At 44.3% G+C, this 18,655-nt stretch overlaps 1 protein-coding gene across 5 annotated transcripts in view; it reads left to right on the top strand.

Annotated features, from left to right (window-relative positions):
* Positions 1-4,724: 4,724 nt before the first annotated feature.
* Positions 4,725-18,655, top strand: part of wu:fj29h11 (protein NO VEIN) — a 154,611-nt gene continuing 140,680 nt past the window's right edge. For 3 of the 5 annotated variants that reach the window (XM_043715131.1, XM_043715130.1, XM_043715129.1), the window contains exons 1-3: positions 4,727-4,818; positions 14,377-14,706; positions 16,072-16,461. In XM_043715131.1, coding sequence (XP_043571066.1) covers positions 4,812-4,818; positions 14,377-14,706; positions 16,072-16,461 — 727 coding nt within the window. In that variant the 5' untranslated portion in view covers positions 4,727-4,811. Of the gene's footprint in view, positions 4,819-14,376; positions 14,707-16,071; positions 16,462-18,655 lie in introns of all 5 variants that reach the window. The other 2 variants (XM_043715132.1, XM_043715134.1) reach the window with 2 other exon arrangements.

The raw sequence follows: 18,655 nt of genomic DNA, 5'->3' as shown, positions 1-18,655 counted from the left end.
AGGGTAGTACGTGTATGGAATGAGCTGCCAGAGGATGTGGTGGAGGCTGGTACAATTGCAACATTTAAGAGGCATTTGGATGGGTATATGAATAGGAAGGGTTTGGAGGGATATGGGCTGGGTGTTTGCAGGTGGGACTAGATTGGGTTGGGATATCTGGTTGGCATGGACGGGTTGGACCGAAGGGTCTGTTTCCATGCTGTACATCTCTATGACTCTATGACTCTAACATCATGAATGCGTGGCAATAGTGAACCTATTAAAGGTAACATCATCAATAGAAGCATTCACACAGGCAAGTTTCAGAGCATGCAGTCCTTCTGGGTTAGCAGCACTCAACTGAAACCTGCCTGATATTGATGCCATCCTGGTGAGATCTTCAAGACGACTCGCCAGTCCAAGCCACTTCCCTGCACTTCATGGATGTCTCAGTACTGAAAAAAAAAATTTGTAATTCAGACTCTAATGTGACCATGAATCCAATGCCAACTGTCAGGATAAACCCAATTGATTCACTAATGTCCTTTAGGGAAGGAAATCTGTCATTCTTACCTGGTCTGACCTACATGTAACTCCAGACCCTTAGCGGTATGGGTTAGCTCTTAACCACCCTGTGGGCAATGAGAGATGGGCAATAAATGCTGACCTCGAGCTACACTCTCATCCCATGTATGAACAAAATAAACTTGGAATCATTTCCTGACAAAAGTCTGCCTGCTAAGGTGCCCACCGAGGAGATACTCCGAGAGATACCCGTGGGTGGTTCCAGGTCCAATGAGGACAGCAGGCAGATACCAAACACTGCAAACTCAAACAGAGAGCCTTCAGTCTGAGAAGGAAGGACCCTACCTCTGTCAGCTGGGAACAAGAGTACCTCAATCTTGGGATAATCTCCAAAGAGATTAATTATATATCTATGTAAAAAAAAATCTCTGGCCACAGTCCCCAGGACATCCCCATGTAGGAGAATATCCTGCACAATAGCAGGATCGGGGGTGAGTGGGAAAGGTTAAAACAGGACACCACAGGCCCTTTGAGACCAGCCACCAGCAAGCCATTTCCAGGCTTGGTGCTCAGTTGGCTATCTGTATACTGCGATGTAGTCCTGCAGTGGGCTTGACTACCTGCAGTGGGCTTGTTCATTTCATTATGTAGATTGGCTACTTGCCATTGCTGGGCAAGCAGAACACTCAGTGACAGGAACACATTAAGCTTTTGCTGTTTTAATTATTCCTCCTGGTCCCCACCTGGAAACACAACATGCTGGGAATTTCAGAGACCAATTGAACGTTGAAGGAGTGAAAGGCCCTACTGGCCATTTACTCAGCATCTTGATGATCACATGGTGCAATCCAGCAGAAATTGAGCAATGGAGCATATCCCAATGCCCTTAGCTTCCCACAGAGTTCTAGGGTACACCTGATCAGGTCCTGGGGATTTATCTACTATTATGCGTTTCAAGACATCCAGCACTTCCTCCTCTGTAATATGGACATTTTTCAAGATGTCACCATCTATCTCCCTACATTCTGTGTCTTCCATGTTCTTCTCCACAATAAACACTGATGTAAAATACTCATTTAGTATCTCCCCCATCTCCTGCGGCTCCACACAAAGGCTACTTTGCTGTTCTTTGAGGGGCCCTATTCTCTCCCTAGTTACCCTTTTGGCCTTAATGTATTTATGAACTCCCTTTGGATTCGCCTTAATTGTATTTGCCAAAGCTATCTCATGTCCCCTTTTTGCCCTCCTCTCTTAAGTATACTCCTACTGCCTTTATACTCTTCTAAGGATTCACTCGATCTATCCCTGTCTATACCTGACATATGCTTCCTTCTTTGTCTAAACCTAAACCTCAATTTCTTTAGTCATCCAGCATTTCCTATACCTACCAGCCTTTTCTTTCACCCTGACAGGAATATACTTTCTCTGGATTCTCATTATCTCATTTTTGAAGGCTTCCCATTTTTCAGCCGTCCCTTTACCTGTGAACATCTGCACCCAATCCGCTTTTGAAAGTTCTTGCCTAATACCATCAAAATTGACCTTCCTCCAATTTAGAACTTCAACTTTTAGATCTGGTCTATCCTTTTCCTTCACTATTTTAAAGCTCATAGAATTATGGTCACTGGCCCCAAAGGGCTCCCCCAGTGACACCTCAGTCACCTGCCCTGCCTTATTTCCCAAGAGTAGGTCAAGTTTGCACCTTCTTTAGTAGAAATATCTGCATATTGAATCAAAAATTTTCTTGTACGGCCTTAACAATTTTCCCTTGATCTAAACCCTTAACACCATGGCAGTCCAAGTCTATGTTTGCAAAGTTAAAATCCCCTACCATAACCACACTATTATCCTCACATATAATTGAAATCTCCTTGCAAATTTGTTTCTCAATTTCCAAACAATGGATGAAAGGCTGGTTTGTGATAAACCAGGCTGTGTTCATGACTGTAGTTTATTGTGGTCTTGGGAAAAGCAGTTGCCATACCACACTGTGCCACATCCAGACAGGATACTTTCTAGGGTATAGACGATATATAGTCAAGAAAACTCTGGGAGTCAATGGGTTTGTAATGGAAATCGGTGGCCAGCCTATTCCCAAATATGGTAACAGATGTTGAGGAAAGGAAGGAATGAGTCAGAGATTGACCAGGTGAAGGTGAGAGGAGGTTAGAAATTGGAAACGAAACTGATCAATTTTTCCAGGAGAGAGGAAAAGAGTACTGATGATGTCAGTGACTCCTGTCTACACTTCCCTCTGCCTAGAGAGAAGCAGTCAACATAATCAAAGACCCCACCCTCTTCCATCGGGCAGAAGATACAAATATTTGAAAACACATACCGACAGATTTAAGAACAGCTTCTTCCCTGCTGTTATCAGACTTATGAACTGATCTCTCATACATTAGAGTTGATCTTTCTATGTGGCAGTAACACTATATTCTACATTCTGTTCTATTACCCTGATGTACTTATGAAAGTTATGATTTATCTGAACAGCATGCAAAACAATGTTTTTCACTGTACTATTTGATTACAATAATAAATCAAATCAAATGTGGGTGGGGCCAGAATAGCACTGGAACGAGGAATGTTCCATGGTACCCCACAAAGAGACAGGTGTCACTGGGACCCATGTGGGTACCCATGACCACACCCCTCCCCCCCTTTCAGCTGAAGGAAGTGAGAGGAGTTAAAGGAGAAGTTATTCAGAGTGAGTACAAGTTCTGCCAGGCAGAGGAGATAGTGTTGAATGGGGAACGGTCCAAGCCTTTGTTCCAAGAATAAATGGAGAGCCCTGAGCCCATCCTGATGGGGGATGGACATGCAAATGGGTTGCACCTCCATGACGAAGAGGAGGCAGCTGGAGCCCAAAAACTGGTAATTCTGAAATTGATGTAAAGTGTCAGAGGAATGGTGGACATAGATGGGAAGGGACTGGACAAGAGGAGAAAAACATAAGGTGGGAAGAGATGAGTTCTGTGGTACAGGAGCAGGCAGAAACAATGGGTCTAACTCGGCAGTTCAGTTTGTGGATTTTGGGAAGGAGGTTGAAGTGAGCTGTGCAGCGTTGGGAGATGATGAACTTGGACGCAGTGGGGGGAGATTACCAGATGGAATGTGGTTAGTACCACTGTGGACACGGTTGCTGGTGTTCCATGGTGTGGTCATGGTCCTGGGGGAGATAGGAGGAGTTATTCAAGAGCTGGCACTCGGCCCCTGCAATGGAGAGGTCAGTCAGCCAGATAACAACAGCACCACCCTTGACAGCAGGCTTAATGATAGAATTAGGATTGGATGTGAGAGCATGCAGTGCAGTAATTCCAGAGGGAGGTAGGTTGGAATTGGTGAGGGGGGGGGCAGAGAAAGACACTTCTCTATGAACAGGTGACTGCATGCAAACAGCCAAAGGGAGGGGTCCAGGTGGAGGGAGTGTTAGAGGTGAGTGAAGGGGTCTGTGGGACAGGGAAAGGACTCTTTTCCAAAGAAATGGGCATGGGGACGGAGGTGATTGAAGAAGGATTCAATGCCATATTGTGCCCAAAATTCATCTTCATCCATTGTTTCCTCCTCTCACCAACCCACTTCAGGACATATAAAACTTTTTGTCACTAAAATGCATTCTGAAGAAGGTTAAAATTCACCCAACACCAGGTTATAATCCAAAGGTTTAATTGGACGCACAATTTTTTGGAGATGAAGGAGCAGTGCTCCAAAAGCTAGTGCTTCCAAATAAACCTGTTGGACTATAACCTGGTGTTGGGTAATTTTTAACTTTGGACACCCCTGTCCAACACCGGCTCCTCCAAATTCTGAAGGAAGGGGTTGCTGGAGCCGAATCCTTAACTCTGCTTTCTCCCTACAGATGCTGCCTGACCTGCTGTGTTTTTCCAGCACCACACTCTCGACTCTGATCTCCAGCATCTGCAGCCCTCACCTTCTCCTAACTCATAGCAGGGGTGGATTAGGACCCAGAGGAAGCTACTCGTTCAGTTCAGTCTCTTTGTAAACACCACAGGTCCAAAGGACAGATTTGCAAGAAGTGTCCGAATTGAATTGAAAGCTGATTTTCTTAAAAACTGACTGGAGGTGACCGGGCTCAGTGACTCAGCTGAGGGGCGGGATTGTAGCTAAGTGTGCGTGAACCCAGTCCCTTCCTTTGAAAAGCGTGCCGTCTGCGTTGTTTCACAGACACAGGGGCAGTGTGCACTGAGCGGAATCACGTAGGTCAGGGGCTGGCAAACACTTCACGGAGAAATTCAAGCGGCTGCAGAGAGCCGTGTTGCCTGGTTACAGGATCAAATCGGCTCATGGAAGGTGCGTTTCATTAATGTCTGCCAAAGATCCCGAGATCTCATCAGGAATGAGTTCTGGATTTACTCTCGATGGAATTGGCGTGGCTGTAATCCTTTAGGGACTAACGTGTGCGCTGGGCTGGTTTTCATTTTGAAGGGGATCAGGGTTTAAGGGCTGGGGGAAATCCATGGAAAAGATTGCAATTCCTATCTGCAGATATGCCCAGCAGCCCCTCATTCTTGCCACTTGAATTCTCACAACGGATTGACTTGTTTTCTACCCTGTTCCTGCGGAAGGCCAGTCTCTCATTTTTCACACCAAACAATCCCCAAACTTCTGACCAGAATGTAAACCTAAAACTGTAACCCGAAACTCCCGCTGAATGTCTGACAATGGATGAATGTTGTATCTGAGTGTTTCTGTGGAGAGCAGGCAGGTCAGTGTTTGTGGGGCAGGGTTCTTGTCCACACTGCCAGCCCCGTGTTCAGTTGTCCTTTCACCAGAGTTGGAGGCCGCTGAAGTGTGTCCCCCTCTGCCAGGTTTTCACTCTCTCCCCCCAGGGTTAATTACTGTCACATTCTCTGGGTCTGGAACATCGCTCACGTTTCTTATCATGCCTTCCTTTGTCCTGAGCTTCTCTCGGGTGAACTGGCCTCTGACTAATCGCTCTACAGCTTTTATTTTTGCGGCACGTGTTCTCTCGCTTCCTTCCATTTTTTTCCTTTTTGTGAAATGCAAACTGTAATGTGTAGTCCTGATGTAGTCATGCCTCGGGTTACCAGTACGAGATGGACGTATTCCTTTAGGTTGTATCACGACCTCTCATCTCCAACCACCCCAATTTCAGTCGAACTGATTCCCTTACATTCTTTTTTAACATAAAACTAAGAGGCAGGAATCGGCCATTCAGCCCCTCGATCCCACCGTTTAATCCGAACCTGGCTGATCTCCTCTGGCCTCAGCTCCATTTGCCTTCTCACAGATGGACAAATACCCAATCCCTTGCAAAGAAGACTTCTGGAGGGGTTGCTGTCCTCCACAAAGCTGGACATGAGCCATGTGTCTAGATTAGAGTGGTGCTGGAAAAGCACAACAGTTAAGGCAGCATCAGAGGAGCAGGAAAATTGACGTTTCGGGCAGGAGCCATGTGTACCTGTAATTGCGGTTAGATGGGGATTCCCAAAAGTATGCTACAATTAATACTCATAATGCTTTGTACTAATATACCAGACTGCCTTTGGGGTATCATGAGCCTGAGCAATCTTTCAGCAGAAGCTGGAGAAGATTTTCCAAGATCTACCCCCAGGTCAGTGCAGTGGCTCAGTGCCTAGCACTGCTGCCTCACAGTGCTAGGGACCTGGGTTCAATTCCAGCCTCAGTGGAGCTTGCACGTTCTCCCTGTGTCTGCATGGGTTTCCTCTGGGGGTTCCATTTCCTCCCACAATCCAAAGATGCGCAGGTACAATGAATTGGCCATGCTAAATCACCCACAGTGTTCAGGGATGTGTAGGTTAGGTGTATCAGTCAGAGGTAAAATGTAGAGTAATGGGGAATGGGTTTGGGTGGGATACTTGTTGGGCTAATGGGTCTGTTTCCACACTGTAGGGATTCTAAGATTAGCCGGATGATGTGCTAATAACCGGGAAGACTAATAAGGGGTACTTAGAGAACTTGGAAATGATCCTTAGATGTTTCTCCCTGGATGGGATGTATGCTTTAGAAGGGAATAATGTGTGTCCCAGTCGCTCCAAGTGACCTAGTTGGGCTACAGTGTTGACAAAACTTAGCCTTGGAAATGGTCTCGTAGCTAAGACATAGACTTGGGAGAGTGAAAAGGCAGCTACCATCCTCTAAGATGTTGGCATGTTATGATCCCAAGTGAGATCTGGTGCTGACAGATGCCTCCCTGTATGGTATTGGAGTAGTGTTGACTTACAGATGGCCCAATGGAGAAGAACAGCCAGTAGTGTATGGTCTCTGTATTTTGGCTGATGGAGAGCACAAGTATGCCCAGATAGAGAAGGAAGGTTTGACGGTGATCTTTGGTTTCAGAAGGTTCCACCAATACTTTTATAGATGTCAGTTTGTAATAATGATGTACCAAAAAACCCCTGCTAGGGCTACTCAAAAGAGGACATGGCAGTGCTCCAGGTTGAATTCAGCAGTGGGCTCTTATTCAAAGTGGGTACAATTACAAGTTAGAACACCTACCAGGATGCCAAGTAGCAATGCTAATGCCTTGAGCTGTATCCTGCTGGCAGATCCACCACCAGTGTGCCACCACTGGTAGAGTGTGTTCCGGTTTTACATTTTTTGGACACCCTTCAGTCACTGCTGGCAATACCAGGCTGTGGATCTGGTTCTGGAAAAACTGAAACAGCTGGTGGTGATGGGGGAAACTAAAAGGCCATCACAACCAGAATTGAAACCTGTCTGGACCAGGCAAGACCAGATCACCATGGAGGGTAGCATAATATTACTTTGGGAGCAAGGGTGATTGTCCTGAGTAAAGGTTGCCACCAGATACTGGCTGAACTCCATCAGGGCCATCCAGGGATGTCCAAAATGAAATGTTGGTAAGACATTATGTCTGAGCTGAAAATGTGTTGCTGGAAAAGCGCAGCAGGTCAGGCAGCATCCAAGGAACAGGAGAATCGACGTTTCGGGCATAAGCCCTTCTTCAGGAATGAGGAAAGTGTGTCCAGCAGGCTAAGATAAAAGGTAGGGAGGAGGGACTTGGGGGAGGGGCTTTGGAAATGCGATAGATGGAGGGAGGTCAAGGTGAGGGTGATAGGCCGGAGTGAGATGGGGGGCGGAGAGGTCAGGAAGATGATTGCAGGTTAGGAAGGCGGTGCTGAGATCGAGGGATTTGACTGAGACAAGGTGGGGGGAGGGGAAATGAGGAAACTGGAGAAGTCTGAGTTCATCCCTTGTGGTTGGAGGGTTCCCAGGCAGAAGATGAGGCGCTCTTCTTCCAACCGTTGTGTTGCCATGGTCTGGTGATGGAGGAGTCCAAGGACCTGCATGTCCTTGGTGGAGTGGGAGGGGGAGTTAAAGTGTTGGGCTACGGGGTGGTTGGGTTGGGGAGACAGGCCGCCAACTTGCGGAAGTTTCAGAGAACACCTCTGGGACACCCGGACCACCCAAAACGTCGATTCTCCTGTTCCTTGGATGCTGCCTGACCTGCTGCCTTTTCCAGCAACACATTTTCAGCTCTGATCTCCAGCATCTGCAGCCCTCACTTTCTCTCAAAGACATTATGTCTGGTGGCCAGGACTGAATGCAGACATAGCCATGTTTGTGGGGCAGTGCACAGAGTGCCAACAAGGATAAAACCTACCATCAGCAGCTTCCCCACGTTCACAGGGATGGTCAGGTAAATCCTGCACTCGGTTACATGTTGACTATGCCAGCCCTTTCATGGGCTCAATGTTCATAGACATTGTGGACGCCCACTCAAAGTGGTTGGACGTGCATTGAGTTCATTCATCAAACATGGGGATGGTGATAGAAAAGTTGTGTGCATCTTTTGCAATATACAGACTCCCAGAAGTGTTGATCACAGACAATGGGCCATTGTTTATCAGCAGGGAAATCAAGCATATACTAAAGTGGAATGGTATTCGACATGTAAGGACAGCTCCATACCATCTATCATCCAATTGTCTGGTGGAACGAGCAGTCCAAACTTTGAAGGCTGGCTTAAAGAAACAGCCTTCAGCTTTACTAGATACAAAAATTGTCCTGGTTCCTATTTGATTGTCAGGCCGTCCCTCATGCATTTTCAGGGATAGCTCCAGCAGTGTTGCTAATGTGGAAAATACTCCGCCCCAGGTTAAAAAGCACGTGGACCACATGAAAGCTGCAAACTGGCAAACAGGGCAGGAGCAAAATATACCCAGCCCCTCAGAACAGCAAGAAAGGTTGTCAGAATCCATGGGTTCTCCCCTTCTGTCTAACATCGAACAAACCTCGGAGTCCGCGGTAGACATGTGGATGTCACAGCCTTGATGCCTTCCTGCCCTGGGAAAGGGATGAGTTTCTTTCAAAATGCTGCAGTTACGAGAGGTGGGCTATGGTCTGGTGCATGCCACCTGTATCTGAGACAGAGTTGGAGGACCTAGACACGGTGCAAAAGCGCCCCAGGAAAGGTTAGAAGAAAAAGAACAGGCCTATATCCCCAGAATTAGAGAACGAGGGATGTAGTGATTATAACGAGGTCAGCCTGGTGAATCTCATAGTGACTTCCCTGACTGGGGTTGTTACCCTGATCCAATCAGGGACTCCTGGTGTGAAGTTGATTTTCTTGTGATTCTCACACACCTGATGCAACTGCAATATGTCAACTTCTGTGAACAACAACAACATTTTATTAAGCAGAAACAGTTAAGCTGTGGACAAACTCTTAACACTTCACAAAGTTTTGTGAAGAATGTCGAGAGGTCTCTCTGAACAAAGGAACAGTTCTTCCTTTATATAATATCTTTACATCACAGTCAGTAATACTCACAAGATAACCCTCAGCCGTTCCCCCCACAGTCACATGCCACTCAAGACACAATGTAGTCATCACAGCATTTCCAGAGATAATGTAATGTAAATTATTCCTTATTGGCAAGACCTGGTGCAAATTATATTTTTTTGTACGTGTAGGATGTGGTCAGAATTTGAATTGCAATGTTCTGATTGATTTTGAATAGGGAACGATGAATTGAATTGAATTTATTGTCCCGTGTACTGAGGCACAGTGAAAAGCTTTGTATTGTGAGCAATACAGGCAGATCACAGAGTTAAGTAGCACAGATAGTAAACAATAGGTAAATATCCACAACAAGCTTTCTTGGACTCTTCACATGGATGCACTGGTTACAAAGGCCCAACAACGTCTCTTCTTCCTCAGGCAGCTGAGAAAATTTGGCATGATGGCGAATACTCTTGCCAACTTTTATAGGTGCGCCATCAAGAGCATTCTGTCTGGATGTACCTGGTATGGCAACTGTACCATTCAAGATCAGAGACGGTTACAGAGAGTGGTGAACTTGTCCCGGACAATCACAAAGGCCAACCTCCCATCTATAGAATCCATCTACCAGGCCCGCTGTCAAGGAAAGGCCGCCAGCATTCTCAAAGATCCATCCCACCCTGGCAATGTTTTTCAACAAACTCTACCATCAGGGAGAAGGTACAGAAACCTGAACACATGCACCAGCCGGTTTCAAAATAGTTTCTACCCTACTGTTAGAATACTGAATGGATTCACAAATGCTTAACATTCGCCTGTACCTGTGTTTTTGTTTTTGCTGCTGTTTACCTATTATTTACTTATCTATGCTATTTAACTGTGATCTGCCTGCATTGCTTGCAAGACAAAGCTTTTCACTGTGTCTCAGTACACGCGACGATAAATTCAATTCAGTAACCCCGGGGCATTCAATTTCTTGCAGGTCAGCAGAGCAAATTAACTCTTTAATATCTCACTGGCTGAAAGATATAAACAGGAGTTTCAGAGGTTCTGTTCTCTCTCAGAGCTGGCTCTGAGGGAGCCGTCCCACTATGCATGTGTAAATAAAGGGTGATTTGGTAACGAGATACTGACTTCTGCAGACTTATTTCACTCCCCCTCCTCCTGTTCTACTGCAGATTAAAACTCATCACTTTCCAGCCTTATTTACTTCTGCGTCTTATTGAACTCAACATGTTCCCTCTCCAGAGATAATACTTGAACTGCTGAGTTGGTTTCTGATCTCCAGAATCTGCAGTACTTTGCTTTTGGTTTGGGAACGTCCATAGTCTGATTGCAGTCTTTGTTCTGCATTCTGTTTGGATGTAATAACTTCTGGATTCACTAACAAACCATTCTTACTGTTACCAATATTCCTGGTTTTCAGGTCAAAACCAAGACTGTAGCTGGAGCTCTGTTCTTGTCAGTATCGCTGCTTTCAGGCTACTAGGCTGAACATATCGCCCTTCCTTCAGCCCTTTTCCATTATCTGCCTTATGTTAATCATATTGTTGCAATAAACTCATATTTTCTTAACTTAGTTCTTCTATTCATTCCTAACAGCATGATGTAGTTACCAAGAGGCTGGCACAGCTGCCTGTTTATCTTCTTTCCTCTTGCTTTCCCTGACTGAGAATGTCATTTCTAGGCCTGGTCAGAAAAACATTGTGTATGTGCACTGCAACATGAATTTATTTAGGCCAGTTTCATTTACCCAATACTGTCAGATCAGTATTGTATCATCCCAACTCCACCTAAACTTTGGCTTCTTTTAAAATCCTGATTTCCATCAAAAGTGACTTTAGCTGTTCAGTCTGTTAACAATGGAATTTCCTTCCAAAACTGCTGCATTTGTAGACCTCTCCTTTTTAAAAAATTGTTCTTTGACCCAGAAATGTTATGAGTTGTTCATGAGTTTATAGCTTACTTGGAAACATTTAAAGATATAATAGGTCTTAGCTGAAAATGTGTTGCTGGAAAAGCGCAGCAGGTCAGGCAGCATCCAAGGAACAGGAGAATCGACGTTTCGGGCATAAGCCCTTCTTCAGGAAGGGCTTATGCCCGAAACGTCGATTCTCCTGTTCCTTGGATGCTGCCTGACCTGCTGCGCTTTTCCAGCAACACATTTTCAGCTCTGATCGCCAGCATCTGCAGTCCTCACTTTCTCCTATAATAGGTCTTAAGCAAGTAAAGGGAAAGCAGCAATGGAGGAATAAAGAAAAGGTAAGTCTTTAATGTGGGAGCAGACAGGAGAAATTAAATGATAAGAGATGACAGTGAAGGAACTGGTGATGGGGAAAACAAAGAAACAAAATGTGGGTCTTGGGAAGGTGTAAATGGGAATAGCAGAACCACGGTGGCTCAATAGTTAGCACTGCTCCCTCACGTTCCAGGGACCTAATTCCACCCTTGGGCGACTATCTGTTTGCACATTCTCCCCATGTCTGCATGGGTATTCTTTGGATGCTACCATTTCCTCCAAAAGTCCAGAGATGTGCAGTTTAGATGGATTGGCCATGTTAAATTGCCCACCGTGTCCAGGGATGTGCAGGCTAGGTGGGCTAGCCATGGGAAATGCAGGGTTATGGGGATAGGGCAAGATGGGTAGGTCTGGGTAGGATGTTCTTCAGTGTATGGCCTGTTTTCACGTTGTAGGGATTAGATGATTACCCAAGCTGCCTCTGAAGAATTATAACAGTGCTTATGATCTAAAATTGTTAAGTTAAACATTGAGTCTGGTTCAGGAGATTATAAAATGCCTAATTGAAAGATGAGGTTCTGTCCCTTGATCTTGCGCAGACCTTAGTTGGAACAGAGAGGTCTGACTTAGTTTCTGTGTCCGCAGATGCTGTCTGACCTCAGTATCTCAAACTGGCGCAGTGTCAGTATTTGTCTGATTACATTCCTTTGAGACATCTTGGCACATATTGTCATGTTGCATGTGCTCTACAAATACAGATTGTTGTATTCTAGCACTCCCAAATTCTTATTTTGAAGCTAAATGTGCTACTTCATTTGTTTTTTGAAGACACAACAGTGTTGGAAGGATACTTAGCTTTGTAGTAATTTCAGTTATATTAAAACTGGAGATTTCAGGTTCCTGTTTTTCATCCAAGTAACAATGAGGTAGGAGGTTGTCATAAAGTCAGAGAGATCTACAGCACAGGAAAAGGCCCTTTGGCCCATCACATTCATGCTGATCATAAACAACCACCTAACAAATCTCCAATATTAATGCTATTAACCTAACAGCTCTTAGCTTACAGCCTGTTTGCTTTGCCAATGCAAATGCATATTGAACATTGATCTATACGGCACAGGAATGGACCCTTCGGCCCATGATGTGTTGTAGATGAGGCCAAATTAAACTATCTCTTTTGCCTGCCCTTGATCCATTTCCCTCCATTCCTTGCATATTCATGTGCTTATCCAAAAGTCTCTTAAATATGCCTATCGTATCTGATGAAGGGCTTTTGCCTGAAACGTCGATTTTCCTGCTCCTCGGATGCTGCCTGACCTGCTGTGTTTTTCCAGTTCCACTCTAATCTCCAGCATCTGCAGTACCCATCTCTGCCTATCGTATCTGTCTCCACCACCACCCCTGACAGCATGTTCCAAACTTCTACCACTCTCTGCGTTAAAAACCTGCCCCTCACATCTCCTTTGGGCTTTCCTCTCTCACCTTTAAATGCATGCCCCCTAGTTTTAGCCATTTCAACTCTGGGAAAAAGATTCTGACCGTCAACACCATCTATGCACCTGATAATTTTATATCAAGTCTCCTCTCAGTCTCTGCCACTCCAGAGAAAACAACCCAAGTTTTTCTCGCCTGACCTTATAGTTCATACTCTTTAATCCAGACAGCATCCTGGCAAATCTCTGTTGCATCCTTTCTAAATACTTCTAAATGTTGTGAGGGTTTACATTCTTACAGGCAGTGAGTTCCAGATTCTCACCACTCTCTGGGTGAAAAGGATTTCCTCAACTCTCTACTAAACCTCCTCCCCCTTACCTCAAATCTCTGCCCTGCTCCGGGTCATTAACTCCTCCATCAAGGGGAAAGGTTTCTTCCTGTCACCCCTGTATAATTTTATACATCTCAATCATGTTCCCCCACCTCAGTCTCCTTTGCTGTAAGGAAAACTTCTCCCTTCATACTGAAACCCTCCAGCCCATGCAACATCCTGGAAAATCTCTTGGAAATTGTTTGGAAGCTAATAAATAAAGTTAAGCCTAGCCATCATTTATGTAGGTGAAAGTTCGGGCTGATTATGTTCTGTTGTATTAAGTTTATTGGTACATTTAACATTAAGCAGAATTAATGGAAATTTTGTTACAATTTAAAGAAGCCCATTAATTGTGCCTCATTTTGACCACAGGTCATGCCTTGTTTCTGAGTTTTTACACCATATTTTTCTTTAAAAAGTTGAACCTTTTTGGATCTTGTTTCTTTAGTATGGGACAACAGAGGCATAAAATGGGTGTTCCTGTTATTTCAGACATTAGATAAGATTGAAAACATTTCCCAACAGCTGATAAACAGACACATATTTTCCTTTTGTGAATGTTAAATTTCCTAATGTTAAAATTAAATTCTAATTAAATCAAATTCAAATTAAATTAAAATGTTACTGACCAAGATTTCAAGACCAAAGGGCATACTTTTAAGGTGAGAGGAAAAAGATTTGTAAAAGACATGAAGGGCATTTTTTTGACACAGAGAGTGCTTTGTGTATGGAATGTACTGCAGAAAATGTGCTGGATGTGGGTGCAGTTTAAAAGACATTTAGGTAAGTACATGATTAAGAAATATTTGGAGGGATACGGGTCAAGTGCAGACTGGTTGAACTAGTTTAGTTTGGGATTCTGGTTGGATCGAAGGAACTGTACCTATGCTGAATGACTGTATGACTCTCATTATAATGACTTTAGGTTTCTATATCTAGATTTGTGAATAAAAGAACAACAGACCAAATAGTAGCCATGTTAATCCAGTATATTTGGGAAGGAGATTCCAGTACCTGATTGGCAAATTAACTGAAGAAATACTAATAACTTAAAACTTGATTTTCTTGCAGTTGACAAAATGGATTTGCTGCAACAACAAATAATTGGATTATGCCGTGCTCACCCTGAAGGCTTTCTTTTATCTCAATTATCCAGCCTATACCTGCAGATGTACAAGACATCGTTGGAGTTGTCAGATTATGGGTTTCACTCCACATCAGGTCTCCTGGAGCACATGAAGGATGTGATTCAATTGGATTACGATGGACAAAAGGTCATTATTAAGTCAGCAAGTGGGAAAGGATCAGCAGAGTGCAGCTGCCCTTCCAGCAGCATGTTAGAAAAGTTGCCTCTGGTTAATCTATCTTACAACCAAATGCGGATTCCAAATCAGCATCAGGGTAAGAGATCATGTGATTGTTATTGAGAAACAACAATAATCTCAGGTTAAAAATGTGGCTGCATGATATTCAGTTTGAGATCTTTCTGTTATGCAATTTAGGAAGATTGGAGTAGGACAGATGCTTCCCTCACAGGAAAGCAAAAGTGAAACAGTGTGTTGGTACAAACTGAGATGATCCAGACAGGAAGATGAAATTCTTCAATACTTTGCATGCCCTGTTTTCTCCGATGTGTTCTTGGAATGTGGACCTCCCTGGCTAATCTGCCATTTGTTCCCCATCCTTAGTCATCCTTGAAAGTGGTGATAAATTGGCTTCTTGAACCTATGCTCTGTCTGCCCTGTGCTTCCAGTTACCTGCCACTTCAACACACCACTGTGCTTCCTGGCCAGCATTTCTGTCTCAGGCTTGCTGCAGTGCTCCAGAGCAGCTCAGCGCAAGCTGGAAGAACAGCACCTCATTTTCCAGTTGGGAACTCTGCAAATCTTCTGGGCGAAAGTGAGGACTGCAGATGCTGGAGATTAGAGTCAAGATTAGAGTGGTGCTGGAAAAGCACAGCAGGTCAAGCAGCTGTGACCTGCTCAAGGAGCAGGAAAATCGACGTTTCGGGCAGGAACCCTTCATCAGGAATCTTCTGGATTCAATATTGACTTCACCAATTTTCGGTCCTGAGTTCTCCCATGCCCTAACCCCAATATCCACAAACCGGACCTTGTTAGCACAACGTCTACTATTACACACAACCCATTGTTAGCCATGAACAGTCCCCATTAACAGCTATTCACTGTCCCAGCCTGATCATTAGCCATTCTTTTGCTTGTCCAACTGTTCTTCTCTTTCTTTGAGTTCTATCTCCATCTACCATTTACTCTTTACCACACCCCCCCCCGTCCTCTTTTCTGCATATAAACTGACACTTTCCTAGCTGCCGTTAGCTCTGAGGAGGGGGTCACTGAACCCGAAACATTAACTGTGCTTCTCTCCACAGGTGCTGCCAGACCTGCTGAGCTTTTCCAGCAAGTTCTGTTTTTCCTTCTGATTTCCAGCATCTGCAGTTCTTTCGTTTATTTATTAAGCCATAGATGCTGTTGGTTTGGATTGGTTTTTTTTCGCAGATCAGACCCTGATGTGTGTGGTCATTGGAAGGAACATGGTGTATAGATTGTAAGGTGTTTTAAGCCCGTCGTCATGGAAATAATAAGCAGATTTGAAGTAAACTCCGCTAACCTGTGGAAGTGGGCTCTGTTTCATTTTTTTAATGCGAGATGGTGATCTTCTATTCTCAGTAATTTAAAAACTTTGGACAACAGTGTTTAAATTGGGTGTTACTTCATTTCTTCCTGATGAGGTCTTTCTTTTACACAGTGAACAAGGAAGCGAGATTGAAGGATGAATTGATGAGGCTCTTTTGTTGTTACCCTGAAGGCATTGCTCTACATAAGTTAGAGAAACTTTATAAAAGACAATACAAGAAGCATTTGAATGCTGCAGAGTACAAATTTCCAACAGTACAAGCCATGGTGGAATCGATGAATGACATTCTCTGTCTAATACCCACTAACAAAGGGTTTACCATCAAAACCAAATCTCGACAGTACACAAGAAAAATGCAAGAGAGGATCCTTCAGATTCCTGAGACATCTTTTGGTTCTTCTAAAACTCAGACATTGGTCCAGGGAGAAACTAAGCGTGATTGCAAACCAGGGAATAAACCTTCTCTGGCACAGCCACCATTGCAACAAAAGACGCCTACAGGTAATCAAATCAAATTTTACATACTTCGATGTATAAAACATTTTAGGAGTGGAATTAACTCAGATTTGTATAGTACCTTCTTTGATCCTCAAGCCATTATAATGTACTTCACAACTAGTGGATTCCTTTTGAGGTATGTTTACTGTAATGCAGTCGAATTGTGGACGGCGATGTCCCCAACTAGCAATGATGTGGCTAACCAGTTGATCCCATATTGGTGATGTGCTTTCTGAAGGCAAGTTAGCCAGGAACCCAGGAGCACTTCCTGTTCTTTTTTAAATAGGGCCACAGAAAGTTAGGACCCAGTGGGATTTGGGCGTCCTCATGAATAAATCACAAAATGCTCCCCTACAAATTCAACACATAATAGGGAAGGCAGATGGATTATTGGCCTTTATCACAAACAGAATGGAGTACGAAAATAGAAAATTTAAAGCTATACAAGGCATGAGTTAGACCACAGCTGAAATACTGTGAATAGTTTTGGTCCCTTCATCTATGCCAATGGAGGCAATCCAGGCAGGTTGAGTAGGTTGGAACTGTACTCATTGGAGTTTAAAAGAATCAGAGGTCATGGAGTCATAGAGGTATATAGCACAGAAACAGGCCCTTTGGCCCAACTTGTCCAAACCAGCTATGTTTTTTTTAAACTGAACTGGACCCATTTGCTTATGTTTGGCCCATATCCCTCTAAACCTTTCCCATCTATGTACCTGTCAAAATGTCTGTTAAATGAAGTAATTGTACTTGCCTCTTCCACATCCTCTGGCAGCTCATTCCATACATGCTCCATTCTCTGCATGAAAAAGTTGCCCCTCAGATCCCTTTAAACTTTTCCCCTCTCACGTGAAACCTATGCCCTCTGGTTTTGAGCTCCCCTGCACTGGGAAAAAGACCTTGCCTATTTACCCTTTCCATGTATCCCATGATTTCACAAACTCCAATAAAGTCACCCCTCCAGCGCCCCCATGCTTCAGGAAAAAAATACCAGTCTATTCCCCGACCCCCAACGAGCTGAAACGGTCTAGTCTTGGTAACAACATCCCTTCAAAATCCCACCAGTCCAGCCACCCCCTCACCCCACCAACACCACCGATGAAGGGCTCTGGTGGCAAAGCAATCCTCTCTCTTCCTCCACACCCCACCCCTCCACACAGACTATCTCTCCACTCTTTGCCTCAGAGAGTGACCCTACCCAACTGGGTTCTGAGCACTCCTCCTTTGTTTCTGGTCCTGACTACTTGTAAGCCAATTAGTGACCACTACTGTTTATTAGGTAGGAGGTGGTGGTGAGCAAGTTGTCCTGAACTTTGTCCCTTAAGTCTTGTGTACAGGTCATTAAAATGGCTGCTGAGGAAAACAACTTGAGGTAATGGGTAAAGAAGCAAAAAAAATGCAAAGTGAAGGAATAGAGAAAAAACATTGAAAAGCCAAAACGGAAGAAAAGACAAGATAGAGTCAGAGGTTCTGATCAAAAATTGTTGAACTCGATATTGAACCCAGGAGATTGTGGATTGCTATGTCAAAAGATGAGATGTGTTGCATATGGTACATTGGCCTTCATAGGGAGAGGGTTTCAGTACAGGAACAGGGATGTCTTGCTGCAATTGAACAGGGCCTCGGTGCTACCAAGATCAGTGCCTGCAATACCGTGTGCAGTTTGACCTCCTTATCCAAGGAAGGATGTTCTGGCGATGGAGGGAGTGCACAAAGGTTTACCAGATTGATTCCTGGGATAGCAGGGCTTACGCATAAAGAGGGATTGGATCGGTTAGGACTACATTCTGAAGTTTAAAAGGATGAGGGGGGGGATCTCATAGAAACCTATAAAATTCTAACAGGGTTAGACAGGGTAGATGCAAGAAAAATATTCGTGACAACTGAGGAATCCAGACCAAGGGTCACTGTTTAAGGATGCAACATAGATAAAGGCAAGGACTGATTTGGGATAGTCAACATGGCTCTGTACGTGGGAAATCATGTCTCACAAACTTGGTTGAGTTTTTTCAGGAAGTAACAAAGAGGATTGATGAGGGCAGAGTGGTAGATGTGATCTATATGGACTTCAGTAAGGCATTCGACAAGGTTCCCCATGGGAGACTGATTAGCAAGGTTAGATCTCACGGAATACAGGGAGAACTAGCCATTTGGATACAGAACTGGCTCAAAGGTAGAAGACAGAGGGTGGTGGTGG

This window comes from Chiloscyllium plagiosum, chromosome 24, assembly GCF_004010195.1.
Source record: "Chiloscyllium plagiosum isolate BGI_BamShark_2017 chromosome 24, ASM401019v2, whole genome shotgun sequence".
Lineage (NCBI taxonomy): Eukaryota > Metazoa > Chordata > Chondrichthyes > Orectolobiformes > Hemiscylliidae > Chiloscyllium > Chiloscyllium plagiosum.
Note: the sequence above shows the minus strand (reverse complement) of the source record. Positions and strands in the feature narration are given on the sequence as shown.